The 20220-nt window shown below is 50.8% G+C and overlaps 1 protein-coding gene across 1 annotated transcript in view; it reads left to right on the top strand.

Annotated features, from left to right (window-relative positions):
- Nucleotides 1-20220, top strand: part of IGSF21 (immunoglobin superfamily member 21) — an 87219-nt gene that overhangs the window by 49873 nt on the left and 17126 nt on the right. Inside the window, exon 2 of the mRNA XM_050909239.1 lies at nucleotides 19612-19724. Coding sequence (XP_050765196.1) covers nucleotides 19612-19724 — 113 coding nt within the window. The remainder of the gene's footprint in view (nucleotides 1-19611; nucleotides 19725-20220) is intronic.

The raw sequence follows: 20220 nt of genomic DNA, 5'->3' as shown, positions 1-20220 counted from the left end.
AAGCGCTTCTCGTCCTGCAAAGCATCTGCGCCTTCATGGGAGCATTTTGGGCGTTTCCATCCATCACCTCGTAATGAAAAGCCCTTTTATTTACCCGAACGAAGCTGCTTGCTTCCTCACTGCGCGGTAGGTCGGCTGGATCCTTCCCGATGTGTTATATATGCCTCCGGGGAGCATCACCCCTTGTAATACAGCTTTTTTTTCCTTAAAACAAGCTCGATCTCTCCCCTTGGCCACAAAAAGCTGCCTGGTGCAGGGCTAAGTGGGTTAAGGAGCCGTCAAGATGAAAAAATGAGGGCATGCGGAGGAGGCGAGCGGCTGGACCACGGATAATGATGGAGCCGTAGCCCCAGGGCCCCCCTGGTTTTGGAAAGCCGGGAAGCCCCATCTGCAAGCAGGGCGATGGCTTCTTGGCATCGCCGAAATCAGGGCTGGCTGATTAGCTGGCGCTCAGCTTGTCTCCCGAAATACGTTCCCATAAAATGTTCATCGGGGTTTGTTTTACAGCCGTGTAAAAATCAGAGCTGTGTTTTGCAAACATGAAAGGGAGGGCTAAATATGTCGAGTTTTGATCTCGGCGAGATATTTCTATAGTCCTTATCCGAGCGGTTTGCTTTAGCTTCTGTATTCCTCCCCACAGCACCTCCTGCGATGGGGAAAAAGGGGGAAGATTCAAGTGTAGCTCCTTATTTGAAGCTGCTCATGGGTTTTCTGGGCTTTGCCCCAAAAGGGCAGGTTTGTTGGGGCTGGGTTTTGCAGGGACTTGCCCTTAGGGATATCCCTGTGCTGCTTCTCCAAGCCAAAAAACAGCTTGGAAAAATCCCTTTACAGTTATCATTTTTATCGGCAAGCTGAATTCCTCCCCCTTCTCCTTTCCCAGGGAGCCCCCGAGGCTTTTCCTCGCAGGGGTTTTCCCAGCTTGCATGCAACCCCAGGGGCAGCTCCTCCTTGCAAGCCTTGGAAAAGCTCATTTTTCTCCTTTCCGTAGGAAAATAACGGCGTACGGCTTTTTGCCGGGGTGACGGGAGCCACCTGCTCGCGTCTCTGCTGAGCTCATTTAAAGAAAAGAGGGTTTTGGTAGGAGTTTGCGTGCTGGGGGGGGCGAGGGGAAAGGAGGAGCATCCTCTGCACCACGTGGGAGCAAAACCTGCTCTAATTCACCTGCAAACGCGCGGCACTGACCTGGAAAGCCATCCCACGCTCCCTCCATCCTTTTCTGCTCATGCTTTTCCCTGGCAAATCTTGCATTCAGCTTGGGGTCCCCTCTTTTTTTAATCCTTTCCTACTATTTCCATGAGTTCTGCATTTCCATGAAGCTTGTGCTTTGCTCTCCGGGTAAATCCAGGCCACGCAGGCGGCCAAAGCCCCTTCTGAAAATCCTCCTAACCATGCTAATTGCCCTTCCCCAGTTAGCCCAATTTTTCTCTTCCCACCAGCTGCGTTTTGTAGCAGTTTAGAGCTGCCAGTTTGAATCCAGAGCTCTTTAAAAAAGCTTGAACACAGGCAAGGATCTTCCCCTCGCCTTGTACCTTTCAAAGCTGATAAGCATCTTCGGGGTGCGGATTCTGGGCTTCATTTTTCTTCACGGAAACCCTCATGCATTAAATCATGGCTGGTCCTTGGCTGTCCCCAAGCATTTCCAAAGCTCGCCCATGTGTCAGAGCTCAGTTTTGGGGTATTTACCCCCCAAATTCCCTTGTTGCAACAAGTAATCCCTTGGTACTATTAACACCCCCAAAAAAAGCCTGGGGATGCTGTAGGGTTTGGGTTGGGGATGTTGCTCCCCTCTCTGCTGAAATAAGGACTTGGGTTGCAGGTCCTGGGTTTGCTTCTAAGAGCCTTGAGCTAAGCAACCCCTGCTATATGTGGTGTGCTAAATACAAGGTGCTGCATGCTATATGCTAAATGCTATATGCAATATGCTAAAAGCTATATACATCACAGCCCTCCTACGTGTCCTGTGGCTTCTCTGATGCCTCCAAGCGCTTCCAGGCAAGGTCTCCCCTGGCGTTGCATCCAGGCTTTGAGCAACGTGGAAGATGTAGCTCAGCTCCTGCATCGATGGGTTTTTATGGAGCATCCAGACATGACGTTAACCACGTTCTCACCGGCTTCCCCTTCCCACGGGGATGTTTCAGGGCTTCACGTGCCCCACCTGCCTTTTTTTTTTTTCCTGGTTGTCCTTGCAGAAATGGTCTTTTCTGTCAGAAAATCCTTGACTGGGAACGCTTGACCGGCTCTCGCCTTGCTCCTTTCGCCAAGTGCTTTAAGATCTGCCGATGCAAAGCTCTCCACGGTGTCGGGATAAGAGCAGGATTTATTTAATCCGGATGCGCTAATGGCTTGGGAATGAGGCTGAGACAGGGGCAAGGATCCTGCTAAGGCTCCTGGGGTGCTTGCTAAGGGAAGAGCCTTCCAGGGAGGTGGGGATGGAGCCAAAACCTCACCCCGGCAAGGATGGAGATGGCCAGGACCTGCCTGGGACCACGTACAGGGAGTACAAAGCATCACCCCGCTTGGGACCCCACCAGTGATGGGATTTCCTCAGTGCTTTGGGTTTTTTCCCCTGTTTTCTAAGAGAAAAACCCTGATTTCAGTGATGCCAAGTCAGGCTCTTCGCTCAGGCGTCGGCAAAGGGGAAAAGCAAGGGAAGGAGCCCCCAAATCCTTATTTTTTCGGAGGCAGGAGGTGCAGCTCTCGCCTTGCAAACTTCCCGGCTCGTAAATCCCGCTGCAAAGAGCCGAGCAGGGAGGATGCAGCTGATGTGCCTGGTTTTGTTCCCTTGCCAAGCTGCTCTCTTTGCCCTTTTGTTTGCTTTCTGCCGAGGCACTTGGAGTACTGATGGGCTTGTTTTTAACTAATGACTGGCGCTCACATTATCTCTCCCCGGCATTATCTCCTTCCCACTTTTCCCGTCTCCTTCCTAAAATAAACTGTCAATCATGGGCTTGTTTTCAATGCTTTTGGGACTGGATTCACCATGAGTGCCAAGGGCAGGCGGGCTCATAGCAAAGTGCAGGGACAACAACCCACCGCTGTGGTTCCCTCTATGGGGTTATTATATAAAATTAGGTTTTTAGGGTCTGCGAAGCTATTTGGACCAGGGAAGGTGCGTGCCCTGCTTGTTTCCACTCTCAGGTGGCTGAGAAATGGGGTTCATCCCCCCTAAACACTGTGTCAGAGCCCTCCCCGATGTGCTCGTCTAGTGGGGTGACGTCGAGCCCTTTTGGGGTGACTCTCCTTGCTGCATCCCTGCGATCTTGCAGGGTTATCACCTGGGGTACACGTGTGTTTGCAGCAGAAGCCGGCACTGGAGCCGGTCCTTTGAAATGCAATTAGTGCTTTTATTAGCTGGAAGCAAAACTATCATTAATAGAGTCCTGACAGCCCCTGCGAGGGAGGTTTGAAGCAGGGAAGGAGGTTTTTCCAGCGCTGGACTGAATCCACAGCAAAGCCCTGCCTGCTGGAGACCACCTAGGGAGGATTTTGGCTGCTGGCTTCGCAGGGGTTTAGCCCTCGACTCCAAGGAGGTTTGGGGAACATCAGGAAAAACCACATTTCCCAGCGGGAGGGGTGTTACAACCCATGGAAAGGGGCTGTGGAGGTGGAAACGTGGCATCGCTGAGCCCTTCCCAGCCTCCAGACCACACATTTCGTCTCTTCTGGTGCCGGGAGCGCGTCTCCATCTGTAAAATCCTTCTTGGCTAGAAGACTGGGTGTCTCGAGGCATTGCAAAACGGAGCAGGGGAGGCAGGGATTTAGTTCGTCTCCTGCCCAAACCTCTGTATAATTTCCCGTTTATATAATGCCTTCAACAATATACTTGAGAGGGGAGGGCGAAGGGGATTAGCAGCGGTTATTCCAGCCCCGCTCCGCCTCCCTGTGCTCATAGCTAAATCCTGATGCTGCATCCTATCTGGCCAGGACAGGGAAAACGGGAGCTGGAGAACCTTCCATTGGGACACACCTGCTTTGCACGTGTATTTATACCCATTTGTTTCTTTGCAAAGGGATCTGTAGCGACGGGGATGGGCTGGAGCGATGCAGAGATGCTCCGTGATGGTGCTTTGGTTCTCCCCAAGGGAGCAAAGTGATGGGTGGGATGCAGGGTGCCAGGGGGGAACGTGGTGGGTGGCACTTGGGTTCGCTCCTAGGTGGACTGCCATCCGTGGAAATGCTTTTCTGGGGGGATGGATTTCATGGATAACCCTGGATTTGCTGGTAGCAGCATTGCTTTTGATGGTGCTTATGCTGGGGAGGACGCCCGGCTGGTCCCCAAGGTGTGCTTCGCCGTTGGTGCTGATAATGCTTGAAAAGAGGAAGATGATGAAAGGGGTGATTTTGGCTGGCACTTGTCATCGTCACAGGCACCGAGTGATGGCTTTGGGAGCTGCTGGCTCCTCGCAGTGGGGCTGAGATGGGCCGTAACAACAGGAGGAGGGGAGAAAAAGGCTCCAGCTCAGCAGATATGACCAAAAGCACTAGAATCACCCCAATTTTGAGGTGGTGGGGATGTGGGCAAGCTGAGCTCCCTGTACCTCGGCGAGCCCTCCCGTAGAGATGAGCACCTTCTTCATGACAAGTCAGATGTTGGCTGCGTCTTTCCTTCTGCAAAAAAAAAAAAAAAAATCCTTGGTTTGGTTGGAAATGGTCTGGAAGGGGATTTTAATGGCCAAGTGATTTAGGTTTCCATCCCAGCTTTGCACCTCCAGAGAGCAGGGTTCAAAGCTTGGCTCTAAGTCGTGCTTAGGAAGATTTTCAGCCCGAATTCAGGCAGTCCCTTGATGTACCGTGCTCTGAGATACTTCTTCTGTTCTGTCAAGCATCTTTCTCACATTTTTAAGCCCAGAAAAGCCCCGTTCCCTGCAGATTTAGCTTCTGCACAAGCTATTAGAAGAGGGGGACCACAGGCACAAGCTTTGCCATCCCAGCCCCGTGCCCCACTTGCAGCACCGAGAGCATCCCTAAGAGCCGGTGGTTGAATTTGGCTGGTTTTCTTGCTTTTCTCCTAAAGATAAACCTGCCAAGTTGTAATGCAGAAGGACACGGTGACTCAGAGCAGGGTGGGAGGATATGGGCAAGTTCGCCTTGCCCAGCACCCCAAAATATGTACAGGAGCGGGGGTTTTTCCATGTAGGATGAATAACAGACTAGATCTGCTGTTGGAGAACCACCATATAATGGGTAGATCTTGCTCCAGAAAGGATGCAAAAGAGGTATCGCCACCAGGAAACAAGGCTGCTGGTTTGGCTTCCAGATAGACCACCATTCATGGAGAAAAACCTCCAGCGCTTCGTCTCCGCTCGGGCCGTATCTCATGATATGAGATATTTTCCATAAGTGCTAGCCAAGGTGGCTCTTTTTAAGCTATATTTGTGTCTTGTTGCGTTATTATGGCTTTTTTTTTTTTTTTTGGCTTCTCTAAGGAAGTTCTTTGCAAGCAGTTGATGTATGCAAACGGGCTGGAGATAGTTGGGTTTCCTCCTGACAGAGAGCGAATTTACACCGCTGTAATTATAGCAGCGGCATGGGAACGGAGCGATGCTCAAGGAAGCGCAGGCGAGCCCCGTTTCCAAATTAAACCCTTCTGCTCCTTGAAATGTGTCTTCAGGTTGGGGTTTTTTTTTTTTTTTTTGGAATGGGAAAACACATCTGGGCGACTTCATGGTGGGAAATGATTTGGAAGGAGCAGGATTTGGGCACTTGGATGTTAGGGATGCTCGTGCCTCTGTGTTTGTTTGCATGGACCACCCTCCTCCGCCTCCTGATCTGCTAAAAGCTCCCTGCCGCGAGAAAACAACCCGACTCTTTAAAATTGAAAGGGCTTATTTAAACAATGTTATCTCTCTGGTGAAGGGAGAGAGCATATTGAATGGTTATATTTAGTGCCGGGTGTAGGACAAAGCAGATGCAGAGAGATTTTTAACGCGAGAATGTTAATCGCTTATGCCACACTGCCTCAGAGATGTGTATATTCATATATTTTTATATATAAGCAACATGCACGTGCGCAGACACCCGTGTACTCGCTAAGGATGAGGATGGGAGTTGAACATCCCTCCTTGATTTGCTTTTTGACCTTTTTCCACCCCGGAAAGCCCATCCCGGCGGGGCAAAGCGATCTGCATCTCTGGGAGCTGGGGGAAAAGCACAGCAGGAGGGATGCGCTTTGGCTCTATGGGGGTGTGCACAGCCCCCCCCATCTTTCTACCCCCCCAAAATGGGATGGGGACGGGAAGGAGAGCGCTTACGGGCTTGCAAATGGGCTGTTTAACAACCCTAGCACTGTTCTCCCCCCCGGCGAGCCGCAAGGAAAGCCTACCGCATTACCCAGCCTCTATTACCCACCCTCGCGGGAGCACTGAATTAAAGGAAATATTTTATGATCCTACGCTTCGTTATGTTTTATTAAAAGCAGAGCATCGGCCTCCCCTGCCACATTCATCAGATCAGAGGCTCTGCTGGGTTTTTTTTTTTTTTTTTCCCCTCCCTCCCAAGCTCTTGCTGCCGTCGCTGTTGTTCCCAAAGCATCCGACTGCCTCAGTTGGCTGTAGGGCTGGTCCAGGGTCTCCTGGCAGAGGAGGAAAATATGCAATGGGGTGAAAAATGTGGCTGTTTGGTTTATCTAAGGATGCTCCATATCCAAACGGGTTTGGGGACGTGGAGTCATGCTGCAGAAATAGCCGATGGATGCAGGAATAGGGATGGATGCGGAAAAGTGGAGTCACAGGGAGATGTCGCCCCATGGAAGGATTTGAGTCATGGATGGAGATGAGCAGATCCCCAGGAAAAGATACTTGGAAAAGCCTCCCCCCATTTTTCAGCTTTGCTCCATCTCAGGGCGATAAAGCCCAGGCTGGGAAGACCTCCGGGTTGTCGCCGATTTTGGGGAAAAGACCCCTAAAAATGCCAACATCCCCTCTGCAGAGGTAAAGTAGCGAGCAGGGCTGGGAGTTTGCTGTATCAGCCTTCGAGATCAGCAGCAAAAAGCCAGACAAATATTGATAGCTGGGCATATCTGGAAGCAGTTGGGAGACAGAAAGGTATTAATTAGCAGTTATTTCTCAACGGTGCGGAGATGGATAGGGATTAAGGTAACAGCCATGTGCATCCTCTCCGTGAGAGCGGCGAAGTAACGGTAAATCAGCGTTATGAATCGGTGCTGTAAGAGGGAGATATTTTTTAATCTTATTAGCGGCGCGGCATTACTGAGAGAGCAAAGGGATTATTAATCACGGAGCGTAAATCGGAGAGAAGAGGGTAGCTTCAAATTAGCAATCCTGCTTTGTACAGCGAGAGGGGTAGCAGAGATGGAGGAGAAAAGGCAGTCGATGGAGGCTGAGTCGGGGGGGAGGTACCGAGGGAAAGGGCAAAAAGCCTGTGCCAGCGGATGAAGGTAAGGTTGGGATGCAGCCGCCCCTTGCCTCGGCCGAATCGGTGCCTGGGAGAGGCGTCTCTGGGCCAGTGCCAAAGCCCAGAGCTGGAAATCCCTGTAGGTTGTGCCTGATGTAATGTAGGGTATGCAGGTATCTGTCCTATCAGCTCAACTGTCTGTCTGTCTGTGCCTCCATCCCTCCCTTCATTCCTCCATCCTTCCCTCCACCCAGGTCTCTGTTGCTCTCTCCATCCCTCCCTTCATCCCTCCATCCTTCCCTCTATTCCTCCATCCCTCCCTTTCTTCATCCCTCCATCCCTCCCTCTATTCCTCCATCCCTCCCTCTGTTGCTCCTTCCATCCCTCTCTCCATCCCCTATCCCCATATACAACCCAGTACCCCCATATACAACCAGTAGAAGACACCAGCTGCCGCTGGAGCGCTCCCCACGGGAGCACAGAGGGTTTGGCAGGGGTGGAGGAAAGGAGCAGGGTGGCTTTGGCTGCTTTTTAGCACCCAACTCAGCTAACGATGGTGCCAATCTGGCTGCCTCAGGCTCCCGCCAGGTCATTTTTGGGGTAAAAAGCTGCGCATCACTCCTTAAATTGCAAAAAAAAAAAAAAAAAAAAAAGGTTTTTGTCACAGTTGGCACCTCTGCCTGGCACCAGGCTTTATTTTCCCCCTTCCTCTGCCTGAGGTTGTGCCTTTGGAGAAGTTGTTCAGAAGGAAAATGGGGAAAAAAAAATAATAATAATCCCTTTCCAGTTACACGGCACAGGAATCAATGGTGCGGGCAGGGATCGCTCACGGCAGACATCGTGGGGAGGGAGGGGGAGAATCGATGGCTGCCTCGTTTGTCACCAATCAAAAATATGGGATAATTGGATTTCCTGCAAACAGAGAAATAAATAAGTAACCCATCATCTGGGTCACGGTCACCTACTTCTCCTGGGCCACCTTGGCCATCTTGGCACGGCAAAACCCTGCCGGCGCCTCGCCAGGACTCTTAACTTGGTGGGAAACCTGACGGCGGCATCTAAGCCTAAGTCCTCATACTCGTTCTTTGGTGAAAATAAGTATTTTTTTCCCCCCTTCTGCCCACCCCAAGCCTGTGTGTCTCCTGCTAAAGCTGGGAGAAGAGAAGGTTTAGGGAGGATTGTGGGGTTTCAGATGGGAAAATTCAAAACCGCGCTTATTTTTCGGAGGAGTAGCATCTCTAATAACCCCTCGCTGTTACTCCGGGATGGGATTTTTGCTGGATCTCAGGTGGGTTTGTAAAGGGTCTTGCTTTCCCCCTTGCAGGTGGGGAAACTGAGGCACGGAGTGGGACTCGCTCCAAAAGGCATCCTTCAAGCAGCTCCCTGCTGCTTTCAGCTCCGCTAATTAACCCTGCCTGGGATTATGCTCCAGCCTAGATTAACGCCATGAGCCGTGGTTTCAAATAATTAGCTGCCCGTGGCGTAATCCTCACCCCGATAGAACACGAAGCAGCAGCAAAACCATCAGCTGCTGCCAGCCAGTCCCTCCCCAGTTCACCCAAGAAGTGGGTCGGGCTCTGCTGGGGACCAGCACCTTTTTTCCCAGGTTTCCACATCTGTATCTAATCCATCAGCTTCGGTTTGGAGCTCTAACAAACCAGGCTGGATACAAATAATTCACTTTTTTTTTCTTCTGAATTGTATCTCCGGGATGGTTTTTTGCTCGGCGGCGCTTTCAGCGCTGGCTGGAGACAAGACCCTTGATCCCCGGTGAGGTTTTCCATAATCCCACGTGCTCGGGGGAAGCATCCAGATGTTGCATCTTCCTGATGCCAACACAGGGAGAGATGCCAGAAGGGATCCGGCTGATGGGGAATCTCTTCTGTGTCGGGATGGAAAGCTGAGCCTGTTGCTGGAAAAAGGGGTCTGGGCATTTGCTGGTGGGGGGAAAAAACCTGTTTCCAGTCCTTCGCAGCGCAGGATTACGATACGGTATCTCCTTCTCCTGCTACACTTAATTCTGGCTTAAACCCTGCATCTGCATGGGGAGGGTTTTGCTGTACAGCAAGTGGAGATCAGCAGGATCCCACCGCCCTCGCTATGGTGGCACTTGGTTAAAAATAATGAAAAAGCAGAGGGGGTGTGAATTTTTAGCATGCACAAGCCCTGGGGAGGCTGCTAAGGTTGCAGAGTACCTGGGCATCCCGGCCCTGAGCCTTAACCCACATCGTGCCCAGGCGTTGGGGAGGTATCATGCTCTGTTGCAAGGTTTTGGGGGGGATGCTGCACTGTCCTGGAGGCATTGCATTGAATTCAGTGGCCGGTGATCGCTCCTGCTCTGCAAAAGTGGGATGGTAGGAAAATTCCTCATCTGGCGAGCTCAGGATTTACTGGGGAAAGACAAGACCCCGCTGCAAGTCTCCGTGGAAAGAGATGCAATTACTGTGCTTGGAGGAGTGGTCCACAGTGTAGCATGGAGGAGAGCTGGTAAAGCGATAACGGGGTAAAATAAGAAAGAATTGGGGGTTTTAGCAGGTCTCAAGGTTAATTAGGATCTGCAATGAGGCACTACTAGAAAAAGGAGAAGGCAAATCTCTCCTGGGAGTTATTAGCAGAAGTGGCACGCAGGAGGGAATTATTGCTCTGTAGTTGAGGCTGGGGGGTGGCAGCAGTTTTGGGTGGAAAGCTTTGAGGAGAATCCAGCTGCCGTGGAGGAAATCCGCAGGAGAGGAAGAAATCCTGTGGGAACTGGGTTTGCTTAATTGTGGAAGGGAAGATTTGGGGCGAGAGGGGCGGGATGAGTGCTTAGAGCTGGTGCAACGCAGCGTGCGCGGGTGTCCCGGTTTTGTCTGGGATAGAGTTAATTTTCTTCTTAGCAGCTGGTACAGTGTGGTTTCGGATTTAGTGTGAGAATACTGTTGATAACACGCTGATGTTTTAGTTGTTGCTAAGTAGCGCTTATCCTAAGTTAAGGATTTTTCAGTTTCCCATGCTCTGCCAGCAAGCAGGGGCACAAGAAGCTGGGAGGGAGCACGGCCAGGACAGCTGACCTGAACTAGCCAAAGGGATATTCCATACCATAGAACATCATGCCCAGTATATAAACGGGAGGGGAGTTGGCCGGGAGGGGCGGATCGATGCTCGGGCATCAGTCAGTGGGTGGTGAGCAATTGCGTTGTGCATCACTTTTCTTAGGTTTTATTTCTCTCTTTTTTTTGTTATATTCCTTTTCATTACAATTATTTTTATTATTAGATTATTATTATTGTTAGTATTGTATTGTATTTTACTTCAGTTACTAAACTGTTCTTATCTCAACCCACAAGCTTTACTTTTTTTCGATTCTCTTCCCCGTCCCACTGGGAGGAGGGAAGAGTGAGCGAGCGGGTGCTTAGTTGCTGGCTGGGGTTGAACCGCGACAACGGGGATGGGTGGCATCTCCCACCCTTGCACCTCGTTCTGCCAAAATCTGTTGGCTTTAGCTCATGGGATGGGAATAAAATTGGGGTGCAATTAGTTTAGAGGACTCCGCCTTAAGTAACTGGTGCGGGGTTTTTCAAACAGTGCGAATGGCAGGCTGTGCTGCAGGCAGTCAGCCCCTATTTGCATATATGCATACATGCAAATGAAGAGCACGATCTCCATTTTAAAAATGGGGCATGTGAGGCCCTGGTTGACCCGGGGGTGTTTTGGGCTTCATTTTGGCATCGGCTGCTGCTTGCACAGCTGGGGAGAGGCCAAGAGGTGCCAGCAAAGCCATTGCTCCGAATCAGTGATGCCACTGGGTTTTGGGGGGAATTCGGCTCTGTTGGACTCGGTTTCCCTCCTCTCCTGGGACAAGACGTCATTTAGGACTCTGAAAACCCAAAAAAGCACGTAGGATGGCCAAATCCTTAAACAACCCGTAAATGGGGATAAAGGAACAAGACCGATGAGCAACGTAATGATGACAAACATCCTCCCCTTCCAAAAAACCAAACCCAACGACCCATCACAGGTCACGGCCACCAATTTTAGCAGCTATAAACCACAGCTGGGTGCTTCAGCGCTGCGCTAAAGCATTATATTTTAATGGCAATATCAGTAGCGTGAAGATGCGGTAGTAAAATATACTCCTTCCCCCCCCCGCCCCGCCAGCGTCGTTAGGAGATGGAGGTGTGCGTCGTAAGCCGTTGGCTTTACGGCGATGCGCTGAGCACGCCGGCAGCGTGGGGGGGAGAAATTATAAATAAAACTTTACAGCGCTAGAGTAAATGCTGCTAAACATACTTCACGTCTGCGCGGCGGCGGGAGATAAATATTCAATCTATAATTTATGTACATGGCTTCCCAGCCTGTGCAGGGTGGGTCTGGTAGCAGCTAATAAAATACAATATATCAAGAAGACTTATCAATGCAGCAAGCACAACCCTGCTGATAATCTGCCTGGGGTGGTGAGACCCATCTTCTTCATGTTGACTGCTCTTTTTTTGGGTTGATTTATGGGGTTTTGGGGTTGGGTGGGTGTTTTCCCAAGTGGCTGTTGGTTTTGGTTGGCTCTCTGGTCTTTCTCCATGTGTGTGCGTGTAGAGAAATGCTTATCTAGGGGTAACGTCAGTCTTCAGCCTTGGGGGTGTTGAAATATTACCCAAATGGAAGATATTTCCCATTCATCCCAGTAAGGTACCCCAAAATCGTACTGCTCCTAGTTGTCCGGTGGCTGTTGCTTCCCTCCAAACCTCCTTTTTCCTGCATTCACTCCCAAATCATCACTTCTCCACCATCTGGAGCATCTCTTGTTTTGTAGTCAGTGGGTTTGGCTTTGAGGTGGCTCGCGTCTCTCGGGGTGGGCAGGATGCATCCCTTGGCTTCATGACCTCAGGATTTACGCCGCCAATGTTGCGTCTCTGAGTTTCTCTCTGGGAAATTGCCTGATTTTTAGGTTGAGGGATCCATTAAGCATCCAAATGATGCATCCAAGATCATCCCAGGTGTTTGTAGCAGGGCACAGGCTTGCTCCGGCTGTTTTGCCTCAAAACTTCCATCTTTTTGCTGAACGACTGATTTCCTGAGGATTTTGGGCAAACGCCTTGACGGAGATGTAGTACAAGCACTAACTTGGCACTGCGAGTGAAAGAAACCAAGCTAGAAATGGGCTTTCTCATCTTGTGCTCCGGTGAGCTGGAACAGCCTTGCCGATGAGCCTTCGCTTAGAAAAGGCGCGATGAAGACGTTAAAGCGGGTTTTGTTTCAGTCCGTGCCCAAGCCACGTAGCTGATATGGATGGCTCTATCCGCCGCGGATTTGTTTGTCGGGAGACACGCACCAAAGGCGGCGACGAGCTTGTAAAAAGCTGGTGTTTACATCTATTTTATTAGCCGGCGCTTGGTGATGGATAGAGCCTGGTGCTTGAGTAGTGATAGAAGGAAACGGGAGAGGGAAAGGTGGAAATGCTGGAAGGAGGAGATGGAGAAGAGGCAGGAGATGGGTGTTGGAGAGGGAGGAGGAGACACTGCAGCATCCCGAGGCTCGCACGACCCAAATCGCCCATTGCATTTGCATGCCCGAAGTGCCCCAAACTCTTCCTTTCTGTGTCCGAGGTCATCTGCTATGCTGAGGTTGAGCTGATGTGCATGAAAACCCCACTGAGCCGAAGCATTTGTAACATGCTTGTAGCCCAGCATGATCCATTGTGAGCCTCGCTCCTTGTTTCTCTGCAGCCTAACAGTGTTGCTGCACCATACCAGGGCTTAGCTGTAGGCGCTGGTATGTAAGAGCCAGTTTCTGCCCTTAAGAATGTAAAAATGACTGTAGTGTTCATAATGAGGACAAAACTGGTGTAAAAATTGATTTTTCTTAAGATATATTGACATAACTCTTTGGGAAGCCCTTACGTGGTTGCTCAGTGTTGAAGATGCTCTCTGTGATGCTGAGACCGCTGCACGCAAGTGATGTTGGTCTATCATGGCACGACACAAAATTAGGTGTTATTTCTTTTTCTTTTTGACTAGGATATTTTTTCCAGGAGAAATCTAGGATTTAAGGAAAAAAGGAAAGCTGTGGACAGTGTTCAAAAGTCCCGTCTCAACTGGATTTCGGCGCCAGCATTGAAATTGTTGCGAGTTGGTTATGGTGTTTTTGCGTTATACATTTGCATTATAAAAAGCTTTGGATTGGGACGTGGTGATAAAACTTGACCAGTAAAGCTTCATCATTTTGTAATTTTGACACATTCTGATCATGAAATCCCTACTGAAGCAGACCCCTTAGGGTCTGTCTGTCCCCAGCAGCCCCAATGAAGTGGTTTTCTCAGTTAACCTTGATTTAAAAGGGGTCAAAAGGCCAGACCGGCCACTCTCAATCAATGTATTGATTAAAATTATTGATTTACATTACAAAGAGGTAACAACACACAAGATTCATCCGTAGGATCTGTCGGGTTCAGTGCACCTATTGCATCCTATTTAGTTAGAGAAAAATGGAGCAAAGCATATTCTATACGTACTCCCTATACATTCTATACGTCTTCTTCCTGGCTGTACAATACCTAAGGATTTAGGGGCTGGTTTGGTCCAGCAAACCCCATAAAGAATAATTAGAGGTACAGCTGCGAAGTGTTTCCTCCCACTTATGCAAATGGGTGAGGTAAGAGGCACCTAATTAAATGTTTGTACTTTAATACACCGCGGTGTGAAGGAAGATGAATTTTAATTACCGGCTCTTAATTGTTTGGTCGGCCTGTTAATATCCTATTTACACAGTATTAATACAATTTGCTCTCTGCCAGCAGGGCTCTTCCTCGCGGCGGGGGATGCCGGGTTTCGTGGTTGTATTTCACGAAACAGCCCCGTTTTGCAAAAGCCAGCGCAATTATTGGGTGGGCAGCAGTGGGTTTGGGGATGCTCGGCCCTGCTGGCGCTCGGCTTTTGGTTTTCTTGAAGAAAAAGCTGAAAATTCAGGGAAAACTCAAGCAGTTCATGCTTTTAGAAACACAAACGGGCTCCCCCCAACCCATTTTTTCCTTTGCAAAAGGACCATCTCCTTTGGAAGCGCGATGCTGAGTCCATCTGTCACATCCCATTCCACTTGCTGTTGTTAAACCTGTGTTAAAACACTTACTCCTCCATTAAAAAAAAAAAAAAAAAAATCAATGCAGCAGCTTTCCAGGAGGAAAAGCTCAAGATTCAGCAAAATTTGGCCACTCCGGACTGGGACAGATGCGAATCCTTTGCCAGTTCTTGCCCCTTGCAGCCCTCCTGGGTTAGCGAGGAGAGGCAGCAACACATTATAATTGTAAATCGTCATGGAATATCATAAATAAGGCATCGCCGGAGCTGGGGAGGGAGGGAGAAGGTATTTGCTGTGCTCACAGGAACGGGAGCAACTGCTGGCGTTTAATCTTTAATGAACAAAGTGCTGCAAGTCAAAGTGCATTTGCTTAATGCTCCTCAGCCCCGGCGTGCGGCGGGTGACAACCGTGTCCCCGGGGCTTCGTGCACGGTCATGAACCCTTGCACCTCCCCTGGTGCCGGTCATCATCTTCCTCTGGTTGAAAATGGGGAGCAGGATCGCTCCCTGCTTTTTTGGGGGTGATTTGCAATCCTTTAGCATCCCAGCTGGCTCTTTTGCAAGGGGCAAAGTGCCTCCTCGAGCAGCAAATGCCTTAAATCCTGGAAAATTATGAAAATCAACCCTGCGCCGATTAGGGGGGTCCTACTCCCTTTTTCCCCCCCCTCCTTTGTTGTATTTGCACCCCAAAATACCGCCCTGGCCCTGGCTTGGAAAAGTGAGTGCCAGAAGGCGGTGGAGGAATTGGTGTGAATTATGTATGAGCCCCGCTAATCACACGCTGATGAAAATGATGATGTGTTAATATTATCTCTCCCCGTCTCCTCCGCCGAGGGGGACGTGTCGGCACCTGAAGGATGGGGGGGGACACGGTGGGGGCAGATGGGGCAGCTGCATCCCCACGTGTCCTCTCCTCCGGCTCCATCCCGAGGCATCGCTCCGCTATGATCCCTGGAAATGCCGTTGCTGCTCCAAGTGACCATCCCCAAATGCAAGGATGGGGACAGGTTGAACCTTGGGGACTGGGGACAGGTTGAACCTTGGGGACATGTCCCGAAGGGGTAGAGTCCATCATTGATTTGAGGTTAGCTTTTTGGGAAGCGCTGGAAGGTGAGAAATCAGGGAATGGGAGCGCCGGTCGATATTAATAAATTAATATTTAATTTAGATGTAGGTTGAAAAATATCAGGCACGTGGGGAAGGCGTGGAGGGGTTGCTTTGCAGTGCTGGGACGCGCCGAAAGTCTCCATCACCCTGACGTTTTCAGGAGCACCCAGGGGTGCTATGATGGGTTGCCCTTGGGTGGTTGCCAGCTGCCCACCCAGCCACTCTCTTGCTCCCGCTCCTCAACATGATGGGGGGGACATCAGCCTATTTGGGGGGTTCAGCCACACGTCCTGCGTCCCGAGAGATTTCCGTGGGGCGATTGGCTGCTCTCGTGTGCAAAAATCCCCGATGGGATGCTCAAACGGGGCAGAAACGGGGCTTTCTGCCAGTGTCTCGGTGGAAGGATCCGGCCCCGTCCTCCACTTGCACGGCCGGGGTGAAACCTGCCTCCTCCCTCGCAGCTATTTTGTAATTGAAAGCGCTGAGCATGTTACAATGTACTCCTTTTATTAATGTGTCACTCCTCATTTAAAAGGACATTTCATTTCTCTCTCCCTTCCCCCTCCTTTTGTTTTTTTTTTTTTTTTTTCCCCTTAAACTGGATGTCGCAAGAATTCCCACCACTCGCTAGCAAAAATACTCTCTTCTCCCCAGGGATGCGATCTAATCAGAGGGCTGAATTTCCATAGGTGAGAATGTAATCAGAGGGTGGCCCAGCACAGCTTTTGCTATGAAATATGTCTTATTTAAAAAGAGCAAAGGGGAAGAAGAGGAGGCTCGGGGTTCAGAGCTGCCTTTGGGATGCTGATAACACAGAGGATGATGGAGATGTTGGGTTGGGCTCCTCCTTTGGAGGTGCAGATCTGATGCTCAGCCCTGTTTTAATAGTCCTTAAAATTCAGTAATACCTGTCACCGCTGGTTTCTTCTCCCCAGTAAATCCAAAAAAGAGACCAAACCAGGGATTTTGAGGACCGGTAACCCTTTGCCATCCTCCGCTGTCGGAAAGCAAAGGGAAGGAGGGGACAAGGGATGAGATTCACACATCAACCACAGCAAAACAGCAGGTTTTGGACGGCTCCATCTGGATTCCTGCTTTATTTTTCGGTGCCTGGCTTTATTTTCCCTGCTTTTCCCCCTCCCTTACACAGATCTTTAGCATTTGGGGGGCTGGCTCCTCCAGAGACCGTGCATCTGTTTCTCTCTGCTCTCCCTCTCGCTCGTGCTCTTTCCCTCCTCCTTTTCCCCATCTTCTGGGGTGATTTTGCTCTGAATTTGGGCAGCTGATGCTCTTTGGGTGGGTTTTCGCCTTCCCTCCCCTTCCAGGCATCACTGGAGCTCCGGCATCAGCCCTTTGCAGGGTCCCTGTCCCACCGCAGCACCAGTGCAATAAATCATGGAGTTCCAGAGCTTTGCCATGCAGGATCTGCTCAGGAGAAGTGCAGGAGCATCCTGTGGTTACGCTCCGGTATTTTTAAGGACTAGATGTCCTCCCAGCATAGCCGTGCCTGAATTGTCGGGCGTAGAGGTGGGAGCTGGTGGGCTGCAGCCCCTTTGCTATCTCAAAGTGATTTTGCAGCATATGGAGGGGGCAGAGCAAAAAAAAAAAGGCCTTTTTGGGTTTTTTTGAGCCATCTAGAAGAAGCAGGATGTGTTTGCAGGGGGATTAAATGGTTGGGGCAATGCATTTGCTGCACGTGAGCGGAGATGGGTGGCTGGGGCCACCACAAGCTTGGTTGTTTTTGATTTAAAAAGCCACCAACCATCACAAGATGGTCTAAGCACCACCAAAACACCTGGCTGGACTGGGATGGGGATGCTCCAGCTTCCCATTGCCATGCACAGGGTCTGAAACTCAATGTCATGGCAAGAAGGATGGAAAACCACCCGGAGATGCTGTGGTTATGAGCCGGGAACTCTTGTATCTCAATAATTCACGGGCGTGAGGGAAAATGCAATCTTAACTCTGTCCTTGTCACCCATCGGTTCTGCCGCCGGCTTTATTTAATCGCCCCGTTGATCCGCGCTGGGGGCAGGAGGGAGATGTAATCTTGCCCAGGGGCTCGCAATGCTGATTGATGAAGAGGCAGAGCTTTTCCGCACGCGCGGAGCTTCCGTCCCCGGTGCGAATCCATCCCCGATTTCCTTTGGGCAGATGCCCTCGTGCTGCAAAACATTTGCTCATCCCCCTCTCTTTGCTTTCATGCCTGTTGCTTATCTTGCTTTTGGAAATGTCAAAAGCAAAGCGGGAGGAATCGGGGCACCCGCTGCGAGACCTCGCCTGACCTTCCTCGCATCCCTTCTCCTCCTCCTCCTCCTCCCTCTCCCATCGCTGCCTCTCTGTATCTGCAAAGCCCTGAATTCAAGGGGACCGCGTACTGCATTGGCAGCCGCAAGGAATTAATCCCCGCTTTAGCGTGCTGAAATAAACCCTGTCCGGGCGAGGAGAGAGGCTGAAAAGAAGCCGGCCCCGAATGAGTGTGGCTGCTGGCAAGGATTTGGGTCGCCGTCAGCAAGGAGAGAGGCGTCGGGCTGGGGTTGCAAGGGTGCAATATTAAAACCCATCTTGCTGTGCACCATTTCAGGGCTGAAAACAGCCCTTAATTTAGCCCCCATCCCTGCTCGGCGCTGCTGTCTCCCATGCACCCGCTGTGTAATGCTGCAAAGCGCTCTCCGGTACTCAGCACCACCAAAAAAAATCCACTTCTTTCCAAATTTCCTTGCGTCCAGCTGATTGCAGCAGCAAACCTGCTTTTGCAGCCTCCCCCAAAAAAGCAGCGCAAAGAGGGTTTCTTGAATTTTAGAGCCCCGTGCTCAATATGCCAGGCCATGCTGCCTTGCTGTTGCAGCAGGCACGTGTGCGTGCAGCGTGCTCTCCCGCAGGTCGTGGTCGAGATTTATTGCAAAAACACCAGCAACTTGTTTTACAAGTGACGCGAGCCTCGAGTCGCTGGTTGTGGGACATACAAAAACACTTTCCACTCTTTTGGGACATCTTCTGCAAAGGATTCTCAGTTTCTGCAGCCCCGTTTCCAAACCTGCTCCTGCTTTCCAGGTGCTCTGGGTTTTTTCTACGTTGCTTTTCCACCTGATGCAAGCAGTAATTAAAAAAAAAAAATGGATTTTTGCGGTGCATTAAGGGCTGTTTTGGGGTGCTGTGGTTGCAGACAGTGTCAACGGGTGCGGTCAGGGCAAGGATGCTAAAGAAAGGCTCGGATCTGCCGGCTGTCAATCTGATATTTGTCAGCAGCCGAAGGAAATAGAGGAAAATAAAATAGAAATGCAATTGCCTGCCCTCCTGACCCTGACAGCTCCGTGCTCCTGCAATAGTTTTGCAGCAAATCGAGGGGAAACGGGAAGAAAACGGCCAGACAGAACCACCCGTGCTGTGATTTTCCCTCTGCGACGAGGACAAATCCTGCATCCAGCTATGGGGGAGACGGGGAAAAGCAGGCTGTGGGCCAAGGCTGGGCTGTAAAACCGCAGGTTGGGCTTTGCATATCCTCTGATGAAGCTGTTGGACCCGTTCCCGTAAGAAATGAGTAATGTAGAGGGTTTTAAAGCAAGGACGGGGCAGAGGAACTTGGTCTGCAGTGGGGAAAGAACCAACGTGGGGCAGACGATGGTGGAGACAAAGTCAAAGCCAGTATCTTCGTAGGAAGGATGGGATTGAGTTTGCAGGTGGGAAAGGTGGCCGGTGGGATCAGGGCTTTGTGCATGGACCGAGGCGAGCCTTAAAATCTGGGTGCCTAGGGTTTATTTCGGCAAACGTGGGCAGTTTTGCAAAGCCGGGGAGAGAAGCAGCGAAACAGTCAGTCTTGGCATTTTGGTGCCATAAGCTGGTAAATAAGGTCAGGAAGGATTTTCCCCGGTTTGTACTTTTTTGGTGCGTTGGGAGCAGCCAAAATTCATCGCTGCAAGGGGGCAAGACGCCACGCTGATGGGCTTGCCCATGCGTTATCCCTATGTGGGATGCAGCCAGCGTTTGCTCCCCGTGGCAGAGCTATTAATACCATAAAACCATTTGAGAACGGTGTTTTAACCCCCTGCCCCATCCTTCCCCGGCAGCTCACATCTTTTGTTCTCCTTTCTTTAACTTTTCCAGCCTACCTGACGGTCAGCATCGAGCCGCTGCCGCCCGTGGTGGTGGGAGATGCCGTCACCCTGAAATGCAACTTCAAGACAGATGGGAAGATGCGGGAGATCGTCTGGTACCGGGTAAGCGACGCCGGTGCCTCTTCCCTGTCCTTGGGGATGGGGACACGAAGGCACCCGGCTGCTTTGCTCCTGTACAACAAAAGGTCAAGGCTGGATGGCGGAGAGAAAGGCAGACGGCGCTCTCGCTGATGGGAATATCGATTCGGCGAAGCAGGCAGGCAGGCTGGCCTTTGAAAACTTGGGTGGGGAGAGGTGTAAAATGGCTTTGTAATCATCCTGAGGGTTCCGTGAGGCTTTCTTCAGGTGCTTTGTTACGTTTTCCGGGTGGATTTGGGGTTGGCAGGTTCGGTTCGGTGCTGGGGGCTTTGCGCCGAGGGTTGGTGCCGGTTGGGGTTTGGGAGCCGGGGGCTTGGGTCGGCGCCGCTGTGCAAAGAGGATTTGCGTGTTGGGTGTGAAAAGATGTAAAAAAAGAGGGTGGTTTTCATGCTAAGTGGGAAATTATGCAAAGTAGAGGGTGCTCGGGGCTTGGGGAGCAGTGCTGGGCTCTTCACCCTGG

This window comes from Gymnogyps californianus, chromosome 21 (assembly GCF_018139145.2).
Source record: "Gymnogyps californianus isolate 813 chromosome 21, ASM1813914v2, whole genome shotgun sequence".
Taxonomy (NCBI): Eukaryota; Metazoa; Chordata; class Aves; order Accipitriformes; family Cathartidae; genus Gymnogyps; species Gymnogyps californianus.
The sequence above is the reverse complement of the archived record's forward strand: the minus strand, read 5'-3'. Positions and strand labels throughout refer to the sequence as shown.